Below are 10,939 nucleotides of genomic sequence, written 5' to 3'. Positions count from 1 at the left end.
ATCACACGGTCTTCCCCTGTGCCTGATGGGACAGAGGCAGCCAACACAACGCCCTCCAGACTTTGCTGAGGAGGAAGGCACTCAAAAAGCAGGAGCAAAGGCCAAAGCTGCTCTTGCAGCGGGACTCTTGCTGGACGTGGGAAACGTGGTTTCGTGGGTCGCTTCTGGTTCCTGACTTCCAGCTTGCCCCCTGGCTGAGTCTGAGGGCCAGTTGCCGAGGCCGGCAGCCAGAGGTGCGCCTCCGGCCGCGGGACGGCGCTGCGGGGGCTTCCGAGGTCGCCGCCGGACTTCCGGTGCCTCCTGGGCGGGGGCGGGCTGCGCTGCGCTTCCTTCCGGCGCCTCTTCCGCCCGTGCTCCCTCGGCTACCTCCCGGTCTTCCGCCCGGCCGCGCTCGCTGCTTTCATGGGTCCCCCCGGCTCCCTCGCCGCGCGGCCCTTCCGTTCCGCCCGCCGGCTCCCTCTCTGCCTCGCCCGCCATGCCCGGCTCCTCGTCGTCCCGGCGCGGCCCGCCGGCCTCGGCGCCGCACGTCTCGGTGTTCCCTTCCCCGCAGGAGCTGGGCTCGGCGCTGGCGCAGCTGGTGGCGCAGCGCGAGGCGCAGTGCGGGCCGGCCGGCCGCTTCTCGCTGGGCCTGGCCGGAGGCAGCCTGGTGCGCGTCCTGGCCCAGGAGCTGCCCGCCGCCGCCGCCTGCCCGGCCCGCTGGCTCCTGGCCTTCGCCGACGAGCGCCGCGTCCCGCTCAGCGACCCCGAGAGCAACTACGGCGCCTACCAGGTGGTCCTGGGGGGGGGGGCGACGAGGGGGAGGCTCTTTCGGGGGTCCCGGGGGCAGCGGACCCCGCCTTGTGGGGCTGGCCCTCCGGGATATAGAAATGAAGTAGTCACCTTGTTTTTACTAATTATATAGTGCCGTTGATGTACTTTACAGAATATTATACATACGCTAAAAAGAAACCAGCCCCTGCCCCGAGGGGCTTACAATCTAAATTTCAACAAGGGAGGAAAAAGAGGCAATTTATATGATGCTTTCATCACCTAGTACAAAAGTTGGAAAGAAGCACCATAGATGGTTTTGTTGTTATGTGACCTGTGGTTACCTATTTCAGACGTACCTCCTTTCTAAAATTGCTGTACCCGAGGACCAAATTGTTGTTATCAACCCTTCGCTACCAGTGGAAGAGGCAGCTGCAGATTATGCAGCAAAACTGAAAGAGGTACAGTTGTGTGTTTTTTTCAGACAAGGTCCCATGTTGGGACAAAAAATCCTTGTGTGTTGAGAGTTAATGGACTGAGCTTATTTACCATTCATTGCTTAACTCAACATCCTAAATTTTGAGTTCCTGGCTAGAGCTCTTCCTAGTCTGCTCTGCTGCTCTGCATTAAATGGGCTGAGGGTCTTCTCAGTGGTGGCACCCCAGTTTTGGAATGCTCTCCCCAAAGAGCCATGCCTGGTGCCTATGTTAGGATTTTTTTTGGTGCTAGGTGAAAACCTTATTTTTCTCACTTTTCAAATTCAATTCTTTTTACTATTTTGCTTTCTTCTTATTGGTTTATAATTCTGTTTTTATTATGTGTGTGAGAGTTTTTTATGCAGTTGAATGGGTTTTTTTTATCCTTTTTGTTCATTTTGACCTGGTCCAACTTTTATATATGGATTAATATTTTGATTGAATTTGTAGTTTACTGATTTCAGTTTTTGAACTGTGCCCAGAAGACAGTTTGTTGGGTCATCTGGAAACGCTAAATTAAAACAACCAAATAAAGTCACAGACCACCTAGTGGATTTTTTGATGAGCCAATAACATTGATTGTGATTAATTGGGTGGTGTGCAGAGCCTGGTGATCAACTTGTTCGCTTCAAGTTTCTCCTTGGCCCTATTTCAAAGCCACACCCTCTTTCTAAGAAATCTTGGGGTGGCAGGAAAGTGATGCTTCATGCAACACTGAGGTCAGTCAACAAGATGCAGAAGATGACCTCAAAAGGGAGGCTAGTGCTGCAGTACAATTCAAGCAAAACCGAAGGTTGCAAGGGCTGTGTGTGTTGGCAAAGGGAGTTATTTGTTTGTCCCACGCTCGAATCAAGCCTAGAGGGATCTTCTAGTAATAGTCAGAAATATGCATCTCTCCTTGCTAAATGAATTGGGTCCCCCCCCCCCCGACAGCTTGAAGACTGAAAGCACTTTGGAAAATTGCTGGTGGGAGGCAAGGTCTTCCCTCTAATGCATTTGAAGGTCAGCTGTCCCTGACTTGGACACACCAAGGAATTGGCTGCCTGGCACTAAGGTATTTTGGTGCCAGTCAAATACCTTTTCCCAGGCTTATTATCATCTTCTGATGATATTATCATGGCTTCTTCTTTTTTCCTGCCATTAGGATTGTGATGCTGTTCCATTGCATTTTTACTTTTATTTTAAGCTCTGTAAAGCACAGTGATAATTGTATATTGAAGGGCAGTACTGAAAATGTGGTTAATAAATTTGTGTTCTCCCATTCTGTGTAGGCCTTCCAAGGCGAGGATATGCCTGTGTTTGACCTCTTGATCTTGGGAGTGGGACCAGATGGGCACACTTGCTCACTCTTTCCGGATCATTCTCTCTTGCAGGTGAGCCAGGGTGTGGAGCTGCAGTGAACTGTGAACATGGGTTGGCAAACTAAGGCCCGGGGGCTGGATCCAGCCCACCAGGCTCGTAAATCTGGCCTGCGGACTCTGCTGCCTGCTCAGTCAGTCTCCCTGTGCTGATCTAAGCCAGTACGGTGCAGCATTTCCTTCAGAAGAAGCCATGGACGCCTTGCTGCGCGGGGACTGACTTCCGCGATGCTGGCATGGCTTTGGATTGGCTGCAGGAAGCTCCTGCAGCCAATCCGAAGCCACGGACACCTCTGTGCAATGCCCCTTCTTTCCCGCTGAGGCAGCCGCGTATGGCCAAGAGCCGAGTGGAAGGAAGCGGCAGCGGCAGGGAGGCTGCCTCCGCCACCCAGGCCAGTGGCATGGGCTCTGCACCCCTGGCCGAGGCAGAGCACGACAACAGCGACGCTGCCAAAGACGAAGCTGTGATGAGCGAGATGGACTCACAGAGCTCATTGGGCAGCCGCCGCGGCAGCTCCAATGGCGAGCGCTGTGTCGACAAGTTCGGCTTCCTCGTCTCCAACAGCAGAGACGGAGCAGAGCAGGAGGCGTGGGTGTTGCGCACTGGGCGCGCTTGCTATGGGCAGGGGCACTCTTGCCAGTTTCGTGAGAGGGTGGGTATAGGCTCACCTCGAGCCCGGGATTGGCTGGCCAGAATCAGGAGGCAAGTGGTATCGGTCCCCACCCCCCACCCCACTTTGTAGTAGCCTCAAGTGCTGTAGAGGTGCTCTCGCCATGCACAGGGGCACTGTTGCCATTCTGGGGATTGGCCTGTCTCTGTTCTTGGCATAGGTTCCTTCATTACCACCAAGCCGCCCCCAAATTTTTTTGAGTGAGCCACCCTCCCCCAAAAAGTTGATGGACGTTGCCTTTTGGTGTGCACGTGTAAAGCACAATGCGATCGATTATACAGGGTGGGGCTTACTTGCCTCTCCCAATATTTTATTCAAGGTGGCACCCCATATTCTTGGGGAGGGGGGTAGGTGGAAGTTTCTGTCTCACACACACACACTCAGCAGGGCACTCTTCCCATGGTCAGGAGGCACACTCTGTGCCAAGAATGATGAGCTGTGGTAGGAAAACCCCACGGAAGGGAAACTGTGGTGTGGAGGCACTCTTTCTGTGCGCAGGGGTACCCTTCCCTGTTTGGGAGCTGGCTTGTGTCACTTTTTGGGGGGGGGGTAGGTGGTTGAGGGTGAATAGCTGGTGACTAAGTTTCTGTAACACACAAAACACATATACACCCCCCATGGAAAACGGACGGAGAGCGGGATTAAAATCGTTCTTCATTTTAAATAATGTATTGTTTTTCCTATTTTTTGTGCACTACAAATACAATATGTGCATAGGAATTCGTTTGTTTCTCCCCCCTCAAAATATAGTCCGGCCCCCACAAGGCCTGAGGGACAGTCGACCGGCCCCCTGTTGAAAAAGTTTGCTGACCCCTGTCATAGAATCACAGAATTGGGAGGGGGACCCCAAGGGTCCTGCAATGCAAGAATCTCAACACGTGGTCCCTCACCCTGTTTGAAACCAAATGTGCCTGCAGGTTTATTGCTGCACTGCTCCTCTCTTGACTGGGGAGCCTCAGGCTCAGGACCCAATGCAGCCCCCCAGGTCTCTCTGTCTGCCCTTGGAACTCTCTGCAGGCTGCGCCCCTCACTGGCCCTGCTTTGCCCCCTCCTTGAGTTTATGTTTGTGTCCTTGAACAGGATCCTGCCTCTTGCTTGCCTGGGTGCAGGATAGAGGGGTGTGCATGACTGAGTGAGTAGTGCAGAAGCTAGACTCCTCTTCCAAAGCAGCATTCACATTTGTTGAGTCACACTCAGCCTGAAAAAGGTTCTCCACCCCTGTGTGAGCCATGTTCCTTTCAGAGGTCATGCCTCACAGCGTCTGAATAAGGAGGAGGAAGTAGAAGGGGCTGCTGTCTATCTAGCTGGCTATTTTAAACTGCTGAGGGGAATCGGATTAAGGCTTACTGGTGTCTTGCTTTGTCCTGAAGGCAGGCTGCCTGACACATTTAAATTGGATTTTGTTCTGGCAGTGCCAAGTGGGAATTCACTGGGCAGCTGGATCTTTGAGAGTGATGCTCTCCCACACTAGGAGCTAGCTAACCACTGAGCTTCTAGGTCAGGTGTGGGGATTACATTCCCTTCTGAGAAACCTTACAGTGCTTGGCAGGGCCAGAAGCAAAAGGGGGCTGAGTAATAAATGTGCATGCTACTTTTGTGCAGTAAGCACTTTGGGCCAAATTTAGTTAACCAATCTCGCTAGCAGAAGTCTGCACAAGGACTTTCCCCACTTCTCCTCTCCCACTCCCCAGTTGGTTAAGGGGGTTGGGCAGGAGAACCTCCAGAACAGCACACAAGGGGAGGAGAGGGGAGATAGTTCCATCAGACAAGCAGAAAGGCTTGTTCTCATTGAGTTGAAGTCCTCTTTCTGTGTCCTCCATCCAGGAACACAAGACACATGATGAGGGTTCAAGTAGGCATTCTAGCCAGGCAAAAGCACCCAAAGAGGGTGCAGAGCTGGGCTGGTGAGGGGTGTGACTTGACACCTAGTCCCTCGGTTCCCCATTCCTGCTCTGTGTTAACTCCAGATGTTGTTGGAGGACTCCAGCTCCCGTCAGCTCCAGCGGTTGTGGCCAGTGGAGATGGGAGCTGAGAGAGGTGGTCCCGCAACCCCTGTAGGTTCCCCACCACCACCACTGTAGGTGGCTGCAAGGCATGACAAACTGATTGCCAGGGGAACAGATCTGGCAGGTGGTTAAACTGAATATTCTGGACACTTTCTTGTTATGTTATCTCAGATTTTGACCAGGTGTTTGCTCTCCTCCCCTTTCTCTGTGCCTTGCATCATCTGCTTTCATCGGACGATGACTCTTGACTCCACCCCTTTTCCTCTTATTCAACTAAGACTCAAACAATTACTCAAACAATTCCCTTAGGATATTTGAAGTTTTTTGAAACTTATCTTTAGGGACTATCAATGAATTTAAAGATGAGTTATTTAACCATCTGCCTCCTAACTGATCAATATATTAAATTAAATTTAAATACATTTGTATTGTACCAAAACGTCAATAGAGGTTGCTGTTTGAGATATTGAAGAAACCACAAGGCGACTTTTCAGTTTAATAAATGGAGCTACCTGTCGGCTATTAGAAGGGAGAGCCATAATATTTTCTTTTTCATTCCTTATTGCAATAACACACAAGAACCCAAATAACTTGAGAAATTAAACAGTGCAAACTCACAGCCTCTCAGATTAAAATTGCCCCCAACATTGAATCAGCTTAAGTTTTAATTGCTTAAATGTCTAGTTCAAACTTGCTGTTCTAGTGTTTGTGTACTAGTGTGTGTATCTGTGAAAATCTTGACCTATTTTTTAAAAAAGAAATCTCATCAAAGATGCATTTGTTTTCCGACCTTTTGAAGTTTGGGGAAGTAAGAAAATAGCAAGTTTGGATATGGTTTTAAATGTACCTTGTAAATGTTGAAGTACATTAAATAGTCAACTCAAAAATATGTTTCGGCAGCCATAGGCAGTTGAAACATTCCAAAATGGAATGGAATGGTTTCTAAACACTTCCTGTATTTTGCTTTTGCTTCTGTTGAAACCCCTGTTTTAAAAAGGGAAATGATGGCATCACTTGCCTAGCAGAGATAGAAGCACCAGAGCTGTTAGGTTCCAGCCTTGCATGTCCCTGAAATAATGTCTGACGAGGTGTCAGCATTACACTTCCAGGGTCTGGGACCACTTGCGTCTCCCCCATTTAGGGCATGTTGATATTAGTGCTTACAGCACTACTGCTTCAGGCGAGTAAAGCTGATGTGAGTAAAGGGTGAGAAATCTCTTCTCTCTAATTGGGTTTTATACTGTGCCCTATCCCTGAGAGGCTTAGATGTGAAAAGGATCTAGGAGTCTTGGTTGACCACAAACTTGACATGAGCCAACAGTGTGATGCGGCAGCTAAAAAAGCCAATGCAATTCTGGGCTGCATCAATAGGAGTATAGCATCTAGATCAAGGGAAGTAATAGTGCCACTGTATTCTGCTCTGGTCAGACCTCACCTGGAGTACTGTGTCCAGTTCTGGGCACCACAGTTTAAGAAGGCCACTGACAAACTGGAACGTGTCCAGAGGAGGGCAACCAAAATGGTCAAAGGCCTGGAAACAATGCCTTATGAGGAACGGCTAAGGGAGCTGGGCATGTTTAGCCTGGAGAAGAGGAGGTTAAGGGGTGATATGATAGCCATGTTCAAATATATAAAAGGATGTCACATAGAGGAGGGAGAAAGGTTGTTTTCTGCTGCTCCAGAGAAGCGGACACGGAGCAATGGATCCAAACTACACCTAAACATTAGGGAGAACTTCCTGACAGTAAGAGCTGTTTGACAGTGGAATTTGCTGCCAAGAAGTGTGGTGGAGTCTCCTTCTTTGGAGGTCTTTAAGCAGAGGCTTGACAACCATATGTCAGGAGTGCTCTGATGGTGTTTCCTGCTTGGCAGGGGGTTGGACTCGATGGCCCTTGTGGTCTCTTCCAACTCTATGATTCTACGAGTCAAACAGGATTGCTTGTATGTAACAGTCAAATGCTTGAGTAACTCCTTTTCCAATTGGAGTATTTCAGAAGCTTCTGCAACAAGAACGACTCAAAAATATGCAGAAACATTTCACCAAATTCAATATTAAACAAACCCCTAGCTGTTTAAACCATCTTGCTCATCCCAGGGCACTTCCTTGCAGATTTCTTGGGGGCGGGGATTATGGATGCACTCATTTAATTTATCAAGCCTGCACGCCACTCCCCATCTAAGCCTGTTCTGCAGATGTGCCACACACACACACACACAGTGTTGTTGCAGCACTTCCCCTCTTTTGGCTGTCCTCTCCCTTTGTTCCTGTGCCCATTTCAGACAGCATGTATTTGGAGAAGCAAGAAAATATCAAACGTAGCTGGAATCAGTATCAATCTTTTAGGTGCCAGCCCCCCTTTCCCAAGTTGACAAATATTCCCAATTCCTAGCTGCAATTGTTGCTCTATCTAAGTGCATGGGCAACCAGATTCCAGGGCATTCTCAAGTCTGGAGTGCTCCCAGGACTTCCATTTGCTTTTAAGTGCTCATGGCTACATATATAGTCAGGTCAAATTTCCTCTTTTGCACTTGTGTTTAAATCTCACTCAACCTTTCTGTGTACCCGGCCACCTTGCTTAATTTCTGGGTGAAGATATGAGTTTGCATGCATTCTTCACATTCTTTAAAGATGACTGGCCGGCTGGCTCTCAAGACTGGTTGCTCTGCATGGATGCCATGGAGGCTTGAATACCAGTGTCTGCCCAGTTAAAATATCTAGGCTTGCTCTTCAGAACAGGTGCTTGGCTGATGCCACAGATTGCCAGTAATGTGCCTGAGAATAGCTCTGTGGAGATCCTTTTCAATTATGGGCTTGGCACAATATGGTGTAGGCAGGGCTGTGACAGAACACTCCTAATCTCTCCTCCCTCCCTCTTTCCTGTGGCAGGAGCGGGAGAAAATAGTGGCTGCCATTAGCGATTCTCCAAAGCCACCTCCTGAGCGCATTACGCTGACTCTCCCAGTGTTGAACGCGGCTCGCAGCGTGGTGTTTGTGGCCACTGGGGACAGCAAGGCTGCCGTGATTAAGGTAACATGCATCCTGTGGCTTCTTTCTCGCAGGTTTGGAGGTGCGCTGGATTCCACCCTGGGAAAGAAGAGAATGGATTTGTTGTGGGGGGTGGGTCAGGAATACCAAGAGCTAGGAAACTTAGTACTGGTAGGTTTTTACCTGGGGTGGGGTACCTGTGGTCCTGAGTCCATTTTTGGATCACAGCTTCTAGCATCCCTGGACATTGGCCATTCCAGCTGGGGTTGATGGGATTTGGAGTCCCAACAAGGTCTGGAGAGCTTCAGCTTCTCCTGCCCTGGTTTATCTGTGGAGGAGTTAAACAGAAGTGTTTCAGAGTTAAATCAGATTTTTGACTGAATCAAACATTAACCTCCTAAAGATGCAACATGTTGAGTGTTTTAGAATTTACCTGTCTTAGAATTCCCCAGGAAAAGAATACACATCATCCTTGACAGAGCAATTGCATGAGGATGGTGAGGCTGTTGGGAACACACCTCTTGGCTTTTTCTGGGTTCCTAGAGAAGCTGCAGTGGAGCCACATGGCAGCAGCCTCTTCTTAAAGCAACAATGGCTTGTTTCTTCCAGCATTAGCTGCTTTTGTCTGGGAGAGGAGAACAGCTTCAACCTCATTAAATGCTTGAAAGAGGTGTTCTAAGCCAGCCTGGCATGTGGCCTGATAGGAGTAATCAAGTTAGTATTGTCCACACCTGCAGCAGGGAACTGGCGGCCGCATTGCTGGACTGTCCCACCATCCCTGACCCTTAGCCAGGCTGCCTGGGACTGGTGGCACTTGAGAGGCCAGTAACATCTGGATGGGTGCAGGATTCCCACCCTTAGCATACAGCGGCTGCAGCAGCTCTCCAGGGATTTGGACGAGGAGATGCCAGGAATGGAAGGAGGGGCTTTTCTGCATGTAAAGCACGTGCTTCATTATTGAGCTATGGCTCTCTATTTTATAATGGTTTTTTAAAAAAAGTAAATCTCTTTAAGATGTTTTCATGGGAAATGATTCACAAAATAATAAATAATACTTTGCCCCGCAATTTCATGTTCTCTCTCCCCACTCTGATTTTTCAAATTCATCAACTTCTGCAGGCTGGATTCATTTTGTGTAATTCTGTTTCTGTTAGTTTTGGGGCCGAGGGAGCTTATGGAGAGAACCGGAGGTCCAGCCCTCGCCACTGGGTGTCTATCTTTCCAGAAGCATTTAGAGTTTAAAAACACCCCTTTTGTTCAAACTGCTGCCTCTGCTACACCCTACCAACCTACCTGGTTTCCAAAGGCATGTCTGATTCAGTAGATATCAAGGCTGCTAATCATGTAGTTTTGGGTTTGAATTCTGATTCTTATCTTTTGTTGGAGATGTGGTGAGGGAAATCTCTGTAATGTCTACATTTTGAGTACTGTGCTAATCATTAAGTTCCAAGTGATTAGTTTCTAACATCCTGTTTTTTGGGACAGCGCATTTTGGAAGGTGATGAAGAGAACCCACTGCCAGCTGCCCTGGTCCAACCCCACACTGGGAAGCTGTATTGGTTTCTGGATGAGCCAGCTGCAAAGGAGTTGACGATTCCCTTTGAGAAGCACTCCATCTTGTAGAAGCTCATGCTTCAGGTTGGGGAGAGCCCATCAAATGCAGGTTGTGGGGTAGAGCCCAGCCTGCCAACATTCCAGGTCACGGTCTCCACATCTGGTCGTAGCGCTCAGGAGCGGCACTAAACTAACACTGTCCCCCCCCTTCCTTCCTCCTCTTAAAAAAATTAATGAAGTGATACATTTGTGGAGCACTGTGTAACCAATATAATTATTTCTTTAGCCAGGACAAAGTGTGAAATGGGGGTGGGGGGACGCTTGGGTCCAGCTACTAGTTGTAAACAGAGTTGCAGGGAACAGCGTTACAGTCTTTTATCATGTGAACAGTCTAATGTGGTGTAAAGTGAGTGCACAATTAAAGATGTAAAGTACAGCCACTCCATGTTGGCACTGTGTGTTCCTCTCTTCCTTGTGTGATTCTTCTTTAATATGGGGACAAGAGTGAAGTCTCTTCTGCATTGGCACTCATTATATATGGATGCTGGGTCAGTGCATCCATATATTAACATACAGAGTACTAGCAGAATTTATATCGCCCATGGTCGCAGTGTATTTGCAGGGCAGATGGGGTCAACTTTGGCTGGCAAGACTCAGTTGAAAAGATGTACCGCATTTTTCGTACTATAGGGCGCACCGGCCCATAGGACGCACCTCGTTTTTTGGGGGGGGAAATGAATAAAAAAAATATATTTCCCCCCCAGCCGCGGCTGCCGACCGAAGCCTTGCACACGCCTGCCCGAAGCACGGGGCACCCTCCGGAGGGCTCTGCATGCTTTGGGCGGGACCTCCCGCCGGGCGCGCAAGGCTTGCAGACACTCGCCCGAAGTACGGGGAGCCCTCCGGAGGGCTCCGCGTGCTTCGGGTGGCAAGCTGCCGCCCCAAGCCTCGCGCGCCCGGCGGGACCTCCCACTGGGCGCGCAAGGCTTGCAGACACTCTGGAGGGCTCCCTGTGCTTCGGGCAACAGGCTGCCGCCCTAAGCCTCGTGCACTCGACGGGACCTCCCGCTGGGCGCACAAGGCTTGCGGACACTCGCTGGGGCTGCAGGCTGCTGCCCGCAAGCCTTGTGAGCCCGCGGGG

The 10,939-nt window shown here is 49.7% G+C and overlaps 1 protein-coding gene across 1 annotated transcript; it reads left to right on the top strand.

The window, feature by feature from the left end:
* The first annotated feature begins 460 nt into the window (after positions 1 to 460).
* Positions 461 to 10,238, top strand: PGLS (6-phosphogluconolactonase). The gene is made up of 5 exons (XM_081898184.1): positions 461 to 769; positions 1,101 to 1,208; positions 2,495 to 2,596; positions 8,146 to 8,286; positions 9,730 to 10,238. Exons 1-5 carry the CDS (start codon positions 476 to 478, stop codon positions 9,865 to 9,867), a joined length of 783 nt encoding a protein of 260 aa, XP_081754310.1. The 5' UTR covers positions 461 to 475; the 3' UTR covers positions 9,868 to 10,238.
* Positions 10,239 to 10,939: the final 701 nt, after the last annotated feature.

The sequence above is a fragment of the Podarcis melisellensis genome, assembly GCF_964234715.1.
Source record: "Podarcis melisellensis genome assembly, chromosome: 2".
Classification (NCBI taxonomy): Eukaryota; Metazoa; Chordata; class Lepidosauria; order Squamata; family Lacertidae; genus Podarcis; species Podarcis melisellensis.
The sequence above is the reverse complement of the archived record's forward strand: the minus strand, read 5'-3'. Positions and strand labels throughout refer to the sequence as shown.

Coding starts and splice junctions, on each gene's coding strand:
- PGLS (XM_081898184.1), top strand. CDS start 476: ATGCCCGGCTCCTCGTCGTCCCGGCGCGGCCCGCCGGCCTCGGCGCCG. Junction 2,597..8,145: donor CGGATCATTCTCTCTTGCAG/GTGAGCCAGGGT, acceptor TTCCTGTGGCAG/GAGCGGGAGAAAATAGTGGC. Junction 8,287..9,729: donor GCAAGGCTGCCGTGATTAAG/GTAACATGCATC, acceptor TTTTTGGGACAG/CGCATTTTGGAAGGTGATGA.